Here is a 17,820-nt window from a genome sequence, read left to right as displayed (position 1 = left end):
TATGGCATGCTTGTAAAACTAGTTGAGTTTAGGTAAAGAACACAAAAACCTCAGCTGAGATAAAGACATGCTTCTAAAACAACAGTTTATAAAAGACAAACCACAGACACATCTACAAACTCCAGTATTGCAGAAGATTTGCTTAATTTGTTGGTTTGGGTTAGGTAGACTTCCAGGACTTGTTGAGTAAATTGGCATTAAAGCTTCAGTGCAAATAAAAAAAAAAGTGTTAATGTTAGAAATTTGTATTAAAAAAGTGTTACTTTAAAGGTCAAAGCCCGATGCAACCCTCAAACACCACCGAGACACTCCAGTGTACAATAACTGAGTAAACAGCATACTGAAATGGACTGTGTGTGTGTGTGTGTGTGTGTGTGTGTGTGTGTGTGTGTGTGTGTGTGTGTGTGTGTGTGTGTGTGTGTGTTGATCGTTACAAAGGTTTTCGGGATGCCATAGAGCATTGCTGCTGCAGTCTTGGCATTTCAGAGTGAGTGAAAAGAGATAATGTCAGACGCATACACGCACACACACACACACACACACACACACATACATATATATATACACACACACACAGCCTGAAGCAGTTCAGCATTTCAGTATTACATTGTGTTTATTCATTAAACAGAAATAATAAAAAAAAACTGCTGTTATAACAGACTAATTTTCTTCCCCTCTCTCTCTTACGCACGCACGCACACGCACACACACACACACACGCACGCACGCACGCACGTCTTAATATCCTTGCATATTAATACATCTCATTAATGCTAAGCTTTGCCCTAAATCTAACCCAAACCATAGCGTCAGCAACCAAAATCTTTTGGATTTTTAAGCTGTTAAAAAATGCAACTCATAAATGTTTTTTTTTTTCGTCATGGGAAACAGCCTAATGTCTAATGGGGACCACACACACACACACACACACACACACACACACACACACAAACACACAGTGAACGGACTATGCGTTCCAGAGAAGATAAGATATGGAACATGTATTGCAAGGATGTGCTCAGATTGATGTCCTTAGCTGACTGGGGTCAAGAAACCTAATGTCTTCTGTGTTGTTGTATTCTGAGATGCTTTTATGCTCCACAGTTTTAAAGAGTAGTTATTTATTTGAGTTTACTGTAACCGTCTTTTGAAGTCAATTGAATTGAATTAAATTTTATTTGTATTGCATTTTTACAATTTACATTGTTGACAGAAACAGAATAAAAATGGTAAAGTTTAAAATTAAGTTAATGTTTATGTTTAATTATCTCTAATAAGCAAAGCTGATGAGGAAAAACACCCTGAAATGATGTGAGGAAGAAACCTTGAGCAGCCCCGTCCACAGCAATCCCCTGAATCAACTCGAGCTAGTCACTTCATTCTCCTCTTACGTGTCTTATCAACACACAGCGTTGTAGAGTCTGTTCTGAACCACTGTGTGTACAGTTTACACAAAATTTGTGTAAATAACAACAAAACATGCAATGATTCAATGGCACAAGTTCACTATAAATGGACAGTTAAAAAGAGGAAAACATGATGTCTTTTATTATTAGCTAATTAGCATTACAGCTGGGATACAAACCTCACTAGCTAAAGTGGCTAGAATGCTGCATTCACACACGTTGTACGCTTTTGTCAGCAATGTTTTTCACACTTTTGTGGAATTCTTTTCATAAATTATTGCTTTGCAGTCTTACAGAAAAAACGTGATGTTACTGCAGATTTATCCGAAATCGGGAACTAGAGATGAAAGCCTACAGATGAGTTTATTTCAGGAGCAAGTCCTTTCCTGCTTGAAATGATCAAAACGCTGTCTAGTTGAGAAGGACGGTCTAGACACAGAGCTTCACAGTAACCAAATTGTGTCAAAATAGTGTGAGAATTTCTTGTTCTTTTTTTTATTACAAAATATGACTTTTAAAAATTCTGCTATGGCTTTCATTTATTTTTAGCATTAGCTTTGCGAGTGCATATTCATTGTTTGTATCTTGTTATACTTGATTTGGATGTAAGATTGAATGGAAACAGCTGTGTGTGTGTGTGTGTGTGTGTGTGTGTGTGTGTGTGTGTGTGTGTGTGTGTGTGTGTGTGTGAATGAGAATTGAGTTGGTATTTTAGCGGAAGCACAGATGGCGGAATGAAGAGATCCAGTTTAATGAAGGGGAGCGAGAATCACCTGAGGCCTGAAAACTCACATCAAACACTCCTTTCTCTCCATCTTATTTCACTCTCTCTCTCTCGCTCTCTCTCTTTCTCTCTAAATCTCTCTCTAATTTTTTCTCACCCACATCTGTTCTCTTTTTTCTTATTTTCTTCTTTCATCTCTACTATCTCTTGCTCTTCCTGTCTGTCTGGACTGTGTGTGTGTGTGTGTGTGTGTGTGTGTGTGTGTGTGTGTGTAAAACACCTGGAACAACTTTCTCAGTGCCATTCTTCTTTCCCAGCTATAAAACCGAATGTCCTCTCGTCCTCTCTTTCTTTCTTTTTATCTTGCTATCATCTGTCCATTTCTTTTGCTCCTTTGTTCCATCTTACACACTTTTTCTCTCGCTGTCTCCTTTTAAATAAAATGATCAATTCTCTTTCTTCTTTCTTAATTCTCTGTTTTCTCACTAGCTTTACTCACTAGCTCACTAGTCACTAACTTTCATTATATGTATATTTGTTTGTATGTGTGATGCTCTCAGTCGCTATCTCTTTCTCTGTTCTTTCTCTTGCTCATCATGTCCTGTATGTGGGGGCGGAGTCATGCATGAACAGACCACGCCCTTCAGGACTAAAATGTTCGAAGGATGACTGGACATGGCCCATGTCATGAAATAAAGAAACACCTCAACAGAATAACAGCCTTTTTTCCTGTCATTCGTCACCTTTCTGTAGTTTTATTGGCTGTATGACTGAATATATTACTCTAGGAAACACTTTAGACAGAAAGGATATGACAACATGAGGGAGAAATAGGGAGGATGAGCAAGAGGACAAACAAAGTCTGAGAAAAAGGGATGACGAGCAAAAAGGGATCTGAAAAGGCAAGAGGGAGGATAAGGGAGTAGGTGAGAGAGAGAGAGAGAGAGAGAGAGAGAGAGAGAGAGAGAAAGAGAGAGAGAATGATTTTGCCATCTTTGCCCTGCAGTTAGGAAACAGTCTGAACAAGAGGAAGTTGTTAAAGTACATAGGGACCGAGAGAAGGCACGTGTCTGACTCTGTCTCTCTCTCTCTCTCCCTCTTCTCTTGCCTCTTTTGTTTGTCTGTCTGTCTCTGTTTGTCTTTCTGTCTGGCTCTCTCTCTCTCTATTTCTCTGTCTGTCTTTCTTTGTTTACTCTGTTTTTTAGTCTGTCTCAAATTTCTCTTAGCTTGTCTTTCTGTCTGACTCTCTTTCTCTTTGTCTATCTGCTTGTCTGTCTGCCTGTTTCAATGTCTGTCTGTCTCTCTCCCTTTCTTTCTCTCTGTCTGTCTGTCCGCATGTCTCTCTCTCTCACTCACTCTCTTTTTCTCTCTCTTTTTCCTCTCTCTCTTCATCTCCGTTGTGTGTCATTCTGGTTGTGTGTTTATAGGAAATGTGTGCAAATAACCGTGTGTATATATTTCCTGTGGTCAGCATTAACAAACATATTTTGCATGCATCTTGTGCGTGTTTGTGCGCGAGTGTGTGCATGTACATGTGAGAAAGATATATATATATATATATATATATATATATATATATATATATATATATATATATATATATATATATATATATAGAGAGAGAGAGAGAGAGAGAGAGAGAGAGTCAGTGTGAAAGTGTGTATGCAGTGTGTCCGGTTCAAGCCGCCGTGTGTTAAACAGTGAGTGTGTGAGTTACTCAGGGTTTCCACGTGCTGATGCCAGTGAGGTCATTAACAGTCAGTGATATAAATTGATGCACACTAAAAGTCAGCACCATAACAGCAGCTTAAATACAATGTGTGTCAAATCCTGATGTATCACATAGCAGGATGTGGTTCTCTGTAATGTAGGTGAAATGAAAAGTAAAAACCAATTTGATAAATAGTTCTTTACCGTTAATAAAAATTGATTTAATATCCGGATCAGAAGTCCCAGAAAAGTCACAGTCGGAATAGAGTAGCTCAATAAAAAAAAAAACGGCAGCAGAGGAAAAATCCTGCATCATTTCCTGTGTGTGTTACAAAGCCAGCAGGACTGGAGCTCAGAGAATAATGAGACTGGGATAAATTAGCCGTATTTGCTAACTAGACAGATCCTGAACACATCCGCAGGCTTTTAGTGTAATTAACCCTATCTGCAGGGTTTGGGTAGGATAAAGACAGTAGCATGTTAAGTAACGAAATAGACTTCTGGTCCAGAAGCTTGCTTTTTGCTTAATTAATCGTCAAAAACGAATTTATAATCCGTTGCGAGTTGTATTGTATCGTATTATCGTCCCTGCTTCTGACAGCCGACGCATCAGACTTTTATTAGAGAAGACGTAGATGATACGGACTGTATTCATTTGTTAGAAGTAATGAATTTAAAACTGGGGATTATGTTGTTAATCAAGACAGGACGATGTGATGCAGTCTGACAGGAAGCCAAATGGCCCTGAAATACATTATTCCTCTTATAACACAACAATCTGACATCACCGATGTTATTAAATAAAGTCACCTTGTACTTTATTTTAAAATCATGTATAATGATGTAGAACGTCTCCAAAACAAGGTAGTTCCTATTTAATGCTTATTTTATATTAATCCCCTCGCATAGCTTTCGATTTTCAGTCTGTCTGTCTGCCTGTCTGTGTCTTTCTCTCTGTCTGTCTGTCTGCCTGTCTGTGTCTTTCTCTCTGTCTGTCTGTCTGTCTGTCTGCCTCTCTGTGTCTTTCTCTCTGTCTGTCTGTCTGCCTGTCTGTGTCTTTCTCTCTGTCTGTCTGTCTGTCTGCCTGTCTGTGTCTTTCTCTCTGTCTGTCTGTCTGTCTGCCTGTCTGTGTCTTTCTCTCTGTCTGTCTGTCTGTCTGTCTGCCTGTCTGTGTCTTTCTCTCTGTCTGTCTGTCTGTCTGCCTGCCTGTCTGTGTCTCTCTCTGTCTGTCTGTCTGTCTGTCTGCCTGCGTCTATCTCTCAATTTGTCTGTCTGTCTGCCTGCCTGTCTGTGTCTTTCTCTCAATCTGTCTGTCTGTCTGCCTGTCTGTGTCTTTCTCTCTGTCTGCCTGTCTGTGTCTTTCTCTCTGTCTGCCTGTCTGTCTGTCTGTCTGCCTGTCTGTGTCTTTCTCTCTCTCTGTCTGTCTGTCTGTCTGTCTGTCTGTATGTGTCTTTTTCTCTGTCTGTCTGTCTGTCTCTCTCTGTCTGTCTGTCTGCCTGCATCTTTCTCTCAATTTGTCTGCCTGTCTTTCTCTCTGTCTGTCTGTATCTCTGTCTGTCTGTCTGTATCTCTGTCTATCTATCTGTGTCTTTCTCTCTGTCTGTCTGTGTCTTTCTCTCTGTCTGTATGTCTTTTTCTCTGTCTGTCTGTCTGTCTGTCTGTCTGTCTGTCTGTGTCTGTCTATCTGTGTCTTTCTCTTTGTCTGTCTGTATGTGTCTTTTTCTCTGTCTGTCTTTCTCTCTCTCTATCTGTCTGTCTGTGTCATCACTCTGTTTGTCTGTTTGTGTCTTTCTGTCTGTCTGTCTTTTTCTCTTGAGTTCTCTTGAGTCTTTCTCTCTTGAGTCTGTCTTGAATCTTTTTCTCTATCATGTGTTTCCTAGGTTAGCCTCAAGGTTCCCTGTGACCCTGTATAATAATAATAATAATAATAATAATAAGGAATATTAGATACATTTTTATACACCTTATAAACATTCTGTAAGTAAATAAATGACTTTGAGCGGTGTGATGCTGCCCAACAGGAAGGACATGAGTCATGGCCTGGTTTAGCACTTTAAAAACACTGCAGATTTCTTGTAAATTCAAGAACAACTTGTCAGCATTTTTTTTTTTCAGTTTATTGTTATATTTACAAACCTCCAGAAAACAAGTGATGGCGAGAATGGGGGGTGAGAGGAGAAGATCTAAAAGACATAGGAGGGAATAAAGAGGAGAGATGGATAGGTTATTAGAGCAGACGAGATAAGAAAAGAGAAGAGAGAAGACGAGGAAGGGGAAGGGAGAAATGGGACGTGAGCGGGAGAAAAAAGTGAGAGAGAAGAGAAGAAGAACAGAGAATTAGAAAGACATAAGAGGGAGGATGAAGGTGAAGAGGAAAGAAGAAATTGTGATGCAATGAAATTTTAACTCAGAACCTCAGAACCTCACCATGTCCTTTACCTGAGCTACAGAGACACAGCAAAGGAGAGAGAGAGAGAGAGAGAGAGAGAGAGAGAGAGAGAGAGAGAGAGAGAGATATTCTTCCTTGTACAGTACATGTAACTCAAAAAAGTGTGCTAACTCTACCAACTCTAAAAGTGGATTAGTGTGTGTGTGTGTGCATTTGTGTGTGTGTGCATGTGTGTGTATGCTCTCAGTGTTACATCACTATAACTAGTCCTTTCATTCCATACACTCTTTACTTGTAAAAGAGCTGATTGTGTGTGAGCCATTACACACACACACACACACACACACACACACACACACACACACACACACACACACACACACACACAGGTACATGGGCCGGTCAGATGCACTTTACCTTCTTTCTCAATTTTACCTACTTTTCCAACAGGCCTTTTCTGTTTGCTGATAAACCCTGCCTGTGTGTGTGTGTGTGTGTGTGTGTGTGTGTGTGTGTGTGTGTGTGTGTGTGTGTGTGTGTGTGTTTGTGTGTGTGTGTGTATGTGTGTGTTTGTGTGTGTGTGTGAATGCCTCGTCTTTTGCCTGTTTGTTTGCTTGACTCACAGTACACTTCTTCTTTTCCCTCCTGAGGTCGTATTTAACGCTGCCCTCTCACTTTCACACATCACCCAACCGCTAGGTTTGGCTACAGCGCCACTGTGTAGGTCACTTAAACAGGAGCAGTGTGTTTTCACACTCAAACCATGTCCTTTCTTTCCAATATATCACACACAGCTTGTTTTCACTCATATATTTATTTAACCCTATTTGCTAAAGTAGATCTGGGCATTAATTTTTTGATCAAATACTTTAAAAGTCCAAAACTGTAGAGATAGTAGAAGGGTAACGACTAGGGAGTTCATTTCCTGTTAAAACTCGTATCATTTATAACGTCAAATCTTTTGCACATCGTTATTCACATCATCAGTTTGTACAAAACAACATTTTACACTTGGCCTGTCTACAAAGCTTTCCATGTAGCCACACCCCTTAATTAACTCCACCCACTTCTGTATCTGGAGGCTTACACTTGGCTCCAGCTCATTCGTCTGTCTTTAGATCTTTAGAAATATACACCAATCCAAGCCACTTCAGTGTTTAACTGGTTCCGCCTCTTTATCCAAATGGCCCAACCTTTTTTCTGGCCACACCCACATATCCCAGAGCCATACACTTTTATAATCTTTCAGTCCATCCATGTAATTCCACCCATTAACTGACCCAGTCCCAGATGAAAGACCTGGCCCCATCCTGTCTTGCTGTCCAAATACTTATGGACCTGATTGTATGTTTCTAAACAGATTACAATGCAGTAAATTCACACTTGGACCAAACTCAGACAGTCTGGCTTTTATGTATTAATTCTCTCTCTCTCTCTCTCTCTCTCTCTCTCTCTCTCTCTCTCTCTCTCGTTCTCTCTCTCTTTAGGTAACACAATAGAAGATGTAATATGCAGGAGGCTCCTATTAAACACAGAAGATAGCCAAACTGCTGACTGGGGAAGATGAAAAGTGGCTTCTCTGGGAGATGAAAATCGTCTCGGACATCTAACGTTCCTCATTGATCAACATGTCCCATTTTGTCAGACTCCTACAAAGGAAGATGTCTGCTGACTCTTCTGATTTAAGTTCTAGGGACCATGATACAGACCTGGACATGTGATTTTACTCCATGAATGGTTTTTCAAAATGTGTCATTAACGAGGATTTCAGTGTGAAGTGGAATGTTTCGTGTCATCACGGCAGGACTGAGCTGTTTTAACCCACATCCAAAACTCCACCAGCCTTAAGTGGCCTCATGGATTTCTACTATGGTCTAAAACACAAAGGAGAGACTTTAACTTGAAAAGAAGCACCTTCTTTTATGTAGCTGACTAAATCTGAATATTTTTGTATCTGAAACAAGAAGGAATCTTTAGCAGCAGCTGCTTGACCAAATTAGAGGTTCTGTAGCTGGACTGAAATGCGACTTGGTGAACGTGAAGGCGTAATTATGGACGATCGGATTGGTTTTGGAATGAGATTATCTCTTAGTAAGAGAGTGTTGCTCATTTAGACAAAACGTCCTATTTCTCATTTTATATCAAAGTGAGCATTAGCAAGGACAGTAATACTGTAGCTGAGACAAGTAACGTCCAAGATAAAACAAATATGTCTATAAAACCGTGACGTATCTATATCTTATAATTAGTCTTATACTAGTAATAACATATCTTATATCCTATAATTTTAGTTGATAAGCTTTTATGCTAAAGATAGCACTCGCATGTTGACCTGCTGTTCTAGTTCATAACAATCAGAAAGCTTTAGCAAAGCCTTAGCACGCTTTTAGCATGTTGCCTCAGTTAATAGCTTTAGCAGTGATCTAACTGCTTTCACTACCCGATCTCCTTAACTGCCAGTGTGTTAAGTCAAGTGTGTATGTGTATATGTGTGTGCATGTTTCTCAGATGATAGAATTAACAAGGACAACAGGAACTGTTTGACCGAATATGCCGTTTCATATTTAAATTAGCATTAGCTACGACAGCGGTAACCCCTCGTTCAAGATAAAAACACATAATGAATATGACTATATTTGTGTGTTTATGACACTGGTTTGTTCGAGATGTTGCGTAGAGGATTGTTTTTGTGGCTCTCACGAGTCTGTGGCATTTTAGTCCTTGTTTGCTGCCTTCTTTCTCTCCTCTACGTCATCACTTGCAACCCTCATAGCGATGACCCCTTGGTGGCACCCAGGCTGGGAGTACCAGGCTCTCCACGAGGGCTCGGGGTTCCTGGTGTGCTCAGTGGTGCCCCCTTGGGTTCATCAAGTCATGAAACCTATCAAGCTTTGCTTCAGGAACATGAGGAACAGCAACGCCAACACATTTCTAGCCTGAAGAAGCAAATCGCTGAACTGAAGGAAGCTCTGCAGGAGCGAGTTGAGCAACCAAAGGAGATTCAGGAGAAAGTGAGCAACACAGGGACCGATCTGAACGAGTTTCTCCGCTCCCAGCTGGGCCGGGCAGAGATAAGTACAGGTGTCCGCTTGCCGAATGAGTATGCTGTGATACCGTTTGAGAGCTTCACACTGCAGCGTGTCTATCAGCTGGAGACGGGACTCACGCGTCATCCTGAAGAAAAGCCGGCAAGGAAAGACAGACGCGACGAGATTAACGAAGTGGTGGAGAGCGCTGTGCACACACTGAACTCACACAAACACAATATGGGAGATAAATTTAGTGCAGACAAGGTGTACAGCATGGCTGACTTCATTGAAGGTGAGTTTTTACAGCTGGATTGGTTCATTGGTAATTGCAAGTGTTGCTAATGTATAAAATGTATATGTACATAGTGGTTTAGTTTGTTAGTTACCTTGGGGTTTTGGATAGTGTGACAAAAAAGTTAAAATCTGTTCAAATCTGTAGCATTGCCAGCAAAGTGTTATTATATTCTCATATTTTCTCATAGTATGTTTGCCTCACACCTCAAGGGTTTGGGGTTTGTTTCCTGCCTCCACATTATTTGTTTGTGTGGAGTTTGCAATTTCTCCTTATACCTCTGGGGTTTCCTTAGGGTTCTCCAGTTTCCTCCTCCAGTTCAAAGACGTGTGTTGTAGGCGGAGTGGCGTCTTTAAATTTTCCGCGGTGTGTGTGAATGGGTTTGTAAATATGTTTGTGAATGGGTGTGAAAGAGTGTGCTGCTGTTCAAGGTAAATCCTCCACCCAATAGGTTAAACAGTGTAGAGAATGGATAGATGGATTGAATAGCTTGTAATTAAGAAAAAGCCTTTATTTTATCATATATACATTACAGCACAGTGAAATTCTTTCTTTTAGCATATCCCAACTTTGGAGGTTGGTGTCAGCATGCAGGGTCATCAACCTTGATCCTCACCAACCCAGAGCCATAACCCCATGAGCCACTACTGCTTAGCTATTTTATTAAACTGTTAAGCAGTGGATCAGTGTTAATAAATTGCTGCTTCTTATAAATTTGTTGGAAACAAGTGCCTCAAGATAGTCTGTATTTGGTAACAGGACTAAAGCACAAAGAATTCATCAGAACTTGTTATTTTGATTAGCTGTTTGCATTTAGCTTAAGAAGAAACATCAGTTATGAATGTACCTTATGATTTACTGTAGAAAAATAGAATGGCTTGCTTAGTTTGGATTACCAAAATCTTTCAGTATCTCTGGATATTCAGTACCACAGAGTATTTTATCAAAAACTTACCACAAAGAGAAATGAACTGCTAATTCTTTGTCTGTCTTTCACAAACTTTCCCATTCGAATTAGCGTTTTGTCACCAAATATTTTATTCTTAATAGATATCAATTTAAGTTGAAATCTAAAACACATTTGTATTGTGTTGTATTGACAACTGTCACGTTTCCTGTGAGTTTCCCTTCAGGAAATCCTGTTATATGGGGAGCACGTGTGTGTGTGTGTGTGTGTGTGTGTGTGTGTGTGTGTGTGTGTGTGTGTGTGTGTGTGTGTGTGTGTGTGTGTGTGTGTGTGTGTGTGTGTGTGTGTGTGTGTGTGTGTGTGAAAATACCATAGGAAACAAAACCAGCTGCTTTATTGTGCACAGCTGAATTATGACACGCACACAAACACAGACACACACACAGACACAGATGTGCAGTTATACATAAACACAGCAGGGCAGGGTTCCACACAAAGGTCACAATCAGGCACACACACAACGGAAATATCCGATTCATCCACTGAAAACCTCATAGTACGCCACGTGAGTGTGTCATGAGAAAAGCTCTTCAGTGTAACGTATTGGAAAGGTTAAATAATCAAAATGATATTTGGCGGTTAAATATAACACCACAGAAGCACTCCAGTTTACTTAACAAAGAAGTGTTTGTGAGAAAACTGAAAAGTCACTGAAGCCATATTTAGTTCAGCCAGTTTATTTGTCTTGAAGTTTCTAAAAATCACTCAATTATACACAAAACATACTCTGATTACACTCAAAACATAAAAGTGTTTTCAGAAACCCTGTTTAGTTATTCTGTGTGCTGGATAGCATTAGCATTCTTTCAAAAATACTGTCAAGTGAGCTATAGCTAGCTGGCAAGAGCTAGCATTGAAAATAATGAGCATTTGTGGAAAGGACTTTCTCTAAGGAATCCTGTCAGGTTAGCTACAGTAGTTAGGAAACGCTAGCAGCGATACCTCGGTAAAACTACGCTTAAACTACCCTTGTTAACGTTATCTACTGTAGTTCTTTCTTTTGTAAGCAACACTGAAGTTTATCAAGGTTTATTTTTATGTGGTCTAAAAATCCTCTCAGAAATCCTAGTAATTCACTTTGCAACATCTTCAGAGATCTTGTAGTGTTCATGCTTTGACTGCACAAAACTGTTTTGGTGGCGAAAAGGGGAAGCAGGAGTGTTAGTGTTATGACTTATCAGTGTATTGCCTCAGGGTTTAACAATTTGACATTACACTCAAAGACATTACGTCTTTATCTCTGATTTCCAGATCATTTCTTCTGGGTCAGAGTAATGTTATGTCACATTGCTTCAGCTTCTCTCTTTAAAATGTATAGTGATACAATTGTAAGATTCCCAATCTGCCTTCAGTCCTGAATCTGATAATTAGTAAAAGCTATTCTGAAGGAAATGAAGCGCTAAAGCACATAAAGCTGCATGTTCTCGTATTGTTGCTATTTGAGTATGAAGAGGAAGTGAGGCAGGGTGCAATCACAGCATGCAAGACTTGTTTAATCTTGCCACTGTTTCCTGCTATTGACATTTGTTGACTGAACATGACATTGCTGAGCCCAGGATCTTGCTGAAAATTTGATTTCATGTGACACACAAATTTGGATTCATGTTATTTTTCCATGTTTGTTAGATTTCAAACACATTTGTAAAAATGATCATTGTGCACAACATGAGGCTTCTGTCCAGTAACAAGCGGTTTTGCATCACCATAGTTCTTGGCCCTAGCTCAGTTCAGTAAGGGGTTTATTGCCCACCCAGGGTCTTCTCATCAAAAACCATGCACAGGAGACATTTGCCTATTGTGGGTCTTCTGCACACCTAGGAGCTTTGCCTAACATAGGCTTCTACCTACAGTAAATAGGAGCCTCTCTGTCAAAAGCATTGGGCTTTACCATCTCTAAGTTTCTGTCCATTATAGTGCTTTGGTCAGCCAGGGGCTTGTGCCAGAAGGAATTTTTTCCCCAGCGTGGAGGTTTGAGGTTTTTCACTCAGGAGCAGGTTTCATGATTGACACTAGAGATAAGAACTGGATTATTAAGAATTAGGATGTGACAGTAATTAGCTGAGATGATGTTCTTTATGCATCCTGTTTGTTTACTGCCACTGCAAGACATGTTGTGTGGAAGGTGCGGGACAAAATAGTGTCAAAAGAGAAAATGATTAAAAGAACAGCCACGTTAATTGTAATGACAAAGTCATTACAATTAATAATGGCAGTTTCTGAATGAGCTTTTCTTCTGTCTGGGCTCAAGACGTCTTCGTAGTGTTTCCAACCGCTGAGACAAGAGTGGAGTTGAATTTACTTACACAAGTCTTTCGTGCAAACTTTTGTGTGAACCGAGTTTCCTCCTTGAGCCAAAAGTCAGTGAGACATTGCAATACGACTCTAATTTCCAGTCTGAACAATAAAAGCTTTGATGCCATTCTGCACAGATCTGTTAGAATACTTTTGTTGTGTCGCTGTGAGAAAATGACACCGGTGCTGACATATTTGTGTTTAATAAAAGAAATCGTGTTTATCATGGTGTCATGCGTGACAGTCGTCCAGCTGTTTCTAAACACACCAAGGCTGAGAGGAGGCCAGAGAGAGCGATGTAAGTATACGCTGAGAAACGATTGAGTAAGTTTTTGTTTACATAATTACCATGGTTACCATTTATTTAGATGAAATTAATATTAAAATATTTACCTGTATTTGATTTCACTGTGCAGCATCTTGTCGAAGACCTATCACCAAGATCTCATCAGTTTTTTAGATTAGTTATATATATTATATTTATATTTATATAAATTATATATATTATTTTTTTTTTTTGAAAGATCTTTTGTATCACAATCAAGTGTTTGCTGAAGCTTATGAAAGCTTATGGAAGCAACGAAGGTGCAATATATATATATTTGTATTTTTAAAATGTATTGATCATTATTTAAACAGTATTTTGTATTTTCACTTCATGAATTGCCATTTTGACTTAAAGTCTTGTTTCTTTTTTTGACACTTTTTATTTTGATTTACTTTATTAATATTTAGTTATTTTGAAGTGAATCGCTATTTTGTCTTAGTATCTTGTCATTTTTACTAAGTAGAGATTTTGACATGGTATATATTTTTACTCAGTATTTTGTTTTAATGTTGAGTGAAAACAAAATAGCAAGATTATTTATTAGATCATTATATAACATCTTTATATTGTCCTAATATCTCAATATTTTGACTTACTATGTTGTAATTTTGTACATATATCTTTTTATTTTGATTTAGTACATCATTATTTTGTATTAGTGTAATGAGTCTGTCTTTGTTTCTGTCTGCTGTCATTCCCTGCTGTTAATTGTTGGCCCCACCCACTTATTTGTTACCATGGACATTAATTGCACTCACTTTCCTCCAGGTTTATTAAAAAGTCAAACTGCGTTTGGATCCTCACTCGCCTTTGTCTGTCATGACAATTAGTATCTTGTTTTTTTCCTTGGTGTTCTCTAGTTTCCTCCCCAAGGCCAAAAAGGTTGACTGTCATCTCATAAATTGTCCGTATTGTGCCCTGTGTGTTGGGATAGATTCCAGGTTCCCTCGATAAGCGCTACAGACAATAGATGGATCTTGTTCTAGTTCTTTACTGTTATTTTGACTGTGTCTTTGTTATTTTGACTAATACGTTATTTTGACTTAATTAACAAGACAAAGTCAAAACAATGACTGCAATTGAAAACAGAACCACACTTTCTGTTCAGTCCTTTTGTAATAGCTTAGCATCATGTCTCATCAATAACTAGCTAGCTGTCCAACCTTTCTTTTTATCATTTTTTTTTATCGAAAATAATAAAACAAATTGAAAAGAAAAAAAAATTGGCATATTTCCAATAAACCAGACACAGAAATGCCTCTGTCCTGAAGGCTTTCCCATGTCAGGAAATTTAAATTTACAGCTTTACCTCTGTCAGCTCTTTCAAGAATGTTGTCTCAGTATGTCCCTGTTAAAATCAGCAGCAATGCGGCGTGACAACGCAGCCAGGCATGTTTCATTTTCATTGTAAGCTGGCGTTTTTGTGAGTTTTTGGGTATAATAAACATCTTAAGTTGTCGAATAGACAGTAGAAATTCATGAGAAGCCAAACATTGTTTTTGACTCATCCGGACATGAGATTCACTTTACACACTTTTTTTTATAGGTTTCTTGTGAAACCTTGGCAACTGACGGAAACTAAAGATACGAACGCCTACTAATGAACAGCGTAGAGCGATTCTAGCGGCGTGAGGTGAAAAACGTTGGTGGTCTGAGCGCCGTTTACGACGGAAATGTCTCTGAAGTGTATTTTAGTCGTGTGGCTCAGAGAACATACACACACCAACTCCATGACGATACATATCGATCGTCCTTTTTTGGAGGTGTTGATGGGATATCGGCAGCATGAATAACTTGGCTTGTGTTATGATATCAGAATGTATGATAAGTTTAGTGTTATAGCAGTGATCTGATTTAGAAGTAATAATCTGTGTCTTTTCTCTCTCTCTCTCTCTCTCTCTCTCTCTCTGTAGGTTTAGCACGAACAGAGAAGGATAAAGGAACACTGTATGAACTGACGTTCCGTGGAGATCGGAAAAACGAGTTCAGGCGCCTCATCCTGTTTCGTCCCTTCGGACCATTAATGAAGGTGTCGAACGAACGCGTGGCAACATCTCACACCGGCATTAACATCATCGTACCTCTTTCCCAAAGAGCTGACAAATTCAAACAATTTATGCACACCTTCAGGTAAAAACATGGCTGTTAGACACACCTAAGAAACAGAAACCTAAGAAAAGAATTAAGATTGAGAGTTTTATTATTACCAGTAATAAGTTAGGGCTTTTGTAATATAGCAGGTGTGATGTTCTAGGAAAACAATCAACAAACCTGTGGAGTGATAAGGCACTTTGGAAGGTGGAGTTTCTGTTACTATAGCAAATTTTGCAAATATTTAACTAATTTGGCAAAACACATTGCACGTTTTACCCATGTATAACTTATTACCCCGAAACAGCTCTCCAACACAGACAGAACTTCAATCCTTTAACCACTTATGTTATAGCAGCCTATAAACAGCTGCTCTTTCACCAGTCTCTTTTGTTTTAAATAATATAAATGAAGCTTTGCATGTTACTTTTAGGGGGGCACGGTGGCTTAGTGGTTAGCACGTTTGCCTCACGCCTCCACGTGCCTCGGTACTCCGGTTTCCTCCCCCGGTCCAAAGACATGCATGGTAGGTTGATTGGCATCTATGGAAAATTGTCCGTAGTGTGTGAGTGAATGAGAGTGTGTGTGTGCCCTGTGATGGGTTGGCACTCCGTCCAGGGTGTATCCTGCCTCGATGCCCGATGACGCCTGAGATAGGCACAGGCTCCCTGTGACCCGAGAAGTTCGGATAAGCGGTAGAAAATGAACGAATGTTACGAATGTTTTTAAACTGCAAACTTCTCTGTCGGAAGACTTCCCTTTGTTCGAAGACTTAAATTAACTTTGACACTGAAGACTTTTTCCTTTAAGCGTTAAATAACGTTTTTGAGTCATGTAATTATTCTTTTTATCTGTTTATATAAAGCATCCATACAAGCCCCAAGTTACCATAGAAACAATGATGCATTTAAAAGAGCGCAGCAATATAAACTATTCTCAGATCTCCTGTTATTGAAAATCTGACCAATCAAAATTGAGCACTGACCAATGCTGACAAATTCAGTGTTAGTGACGGCAGGACATGTAATGTGTAAAATATAAGGGCATGAAGCTGTCTAAAACCTCTGATATGCAATGACATGTTACGGAAAGAGACCATCGAAAGAGATTCTCATTAGAATGACAATAACTTTCAGTAAATGTCCTGGCTGTGCTGTAAAATATTGACTTACAGTATCTATCAGAGTCAGACGAGAAAGAGGAAATGAAAAGAGGTGAAAAGGGGGAAGTGGGACTTCATTGCTGGTTAGAGGAGAGGGTGCTTAGATTAGAAAGTAAATAAATCATGTGATGAATAATTGTAAGAGTGTACAGTAACTTGGGTGTTGAGTGTAAACTGTAAATGAATTCATCTCATTTTCATAGTAGAATTGGTTCACTGAAGTGTGATTGATGTAGTAAATGATAGGAATAGCAAAAATGTTTTGAGCATACATAGGCCTGGGGTCTAGGGGTAGGGGTTAGGGGTTTAGAGTTAGGGTATAAGAGTTTGGGTTAGGGCTTTAGGGTTGAAGGTTAGGGGTTTAGGGCTTAGTGGGTTAGGGTTGGGGGTTTTTGGGTTACAGGTTTAGGGGTTTGGGTTTAGGAATAGGGTTAAGAGTTAGGGTTGGGGTAGGTGTTTAGGGTTAGGATTAGAGGTGTAGGGGTTTAAGGTTAGGGCTTCAGAATTTAGGTTAGGGCTTCAGGTTTAAGGGTTAAGGGTATAAAGTTTAGGCTTAAGGTTTAGGGGTTACCCATGAAAGAAAACCCATAAAGGAAATGTTCAGGAATCTGATGGAAACCATTAAACCGATTTCCATTACACAATCCAAACCATGAGACATTGTTCTATTTTCAGCAGAACTGTTTTATCAGCTTTATCGTATAAAACATCTCAGATGGAATCCCAACTATGTGATATAAAGAAAATTAGTTACAGGAAGTGCTATGTAGCTAGCAGGCTAATAGCAACAGTGGAAAATTAACATTTGACATATAATTGACTTGCAGAACTGGGATAAAAGCATTCGTGGCTAATAGCGACTTTGGCTAACAGCAACATTATAAGGAAGAAGCATAAGTAGGATAAAAGCAGTTTTGTCTCAGGCGCCATTGGCTTTATGAGATTATGAAAAGGAATGTAGGTCACTAAAATGTACACACAGGATAAGGAGGGCTTTATTATACATTATCTGAAACTGTAATCGGGAATCATTAAAACCCTTTCAGACGCAGTGCTTCTTTCTCTTTAATTATGCATTTTTTTCCCCATTTAAAGGTTGTACACTACATCTGTGTATAAATTGAATTGTTGGCTGTATTTCAACCCATCGATGAGCTTCCTGTGAGCCACAATCTAATTATAAACGTCACGATTTTTTACCTTCACTTTGCAAAAGGTGTAGTTTACGTTTTCTCGTTGAAAACCTTGATGGCAGGATGACTTTGTTATTCCCACTTCTGCACACAGCCTGCTTTGTTTGTTTGTTTAGTAAATCGAGGAGCATAACTGTCTTCAAGTGGAAATATACACAGTACAATAAAGCGAATAAAGGTTTAAGTGCTTAAGGACAACATTAATTTAGTAGTTTAAATATTTGTTTTAGAGTCGTT

At 39.1% G+C, this 17,820-nt stretch overlaps 1 protein-coding gene across 3 annotated transcripts in view; it reads left to right on the top strand.

Moving 5' to 3' along the window:
- Positions 1–17,820, top strand: part of csgalnact1a (chondroitin sulfate N-acetylgalactosaminyltransferase 1a) — a 33,315-nt gene that overhangs the window by 1,055 nt on the left and 14,440 nt on the right. Inside the window, exons 2-4 of one of the 3 annotated variants that reach the window (XM_047805043.1) lie at positions 439–487; positions 7,717–9,550; positions 15,051–15,267. In XM_047805043.1, coding sequence (XP_047660999.1) covers positions 8,896–9,550; positions 15,051–15,267 — 872 coding nt within the window. In that variant the 5' untranslated portion in view covers positions 439–487; positions 7,717–8,895. Of the gene's footprint in view, positions 1–438; positions 488–7,716; positions 9,551–11,512; positions 13,108–15,050; positions 15,268–17,820 lie in introns of those variants that run through there. The other 2 variants (XM_027175370.2, XM_047805044.1) reach the window with 2 other exon arrangements.

Source organism: Tachysurus fulvidraco, chromosome 20 (genome assembly GCF_022655615.1).
Source record: "Tachysurus fulvidraco isolate hzauxx_2018 chromosome 20, HZAU_PFXX_2.0, whole genome shotgun sequence".
Lineage (NCBI taxonomy): Eukaryota > Metazoa > Chordata > Actinopteri > Siluriformes > Bagridae > Tachysurus > Tachysurus fulvidraco.
The sequence above is the reverse complement of the archived record's forward strand: the minus strand, read 5'-3'. Positions and strand labels throughout refer to the sequence as shown.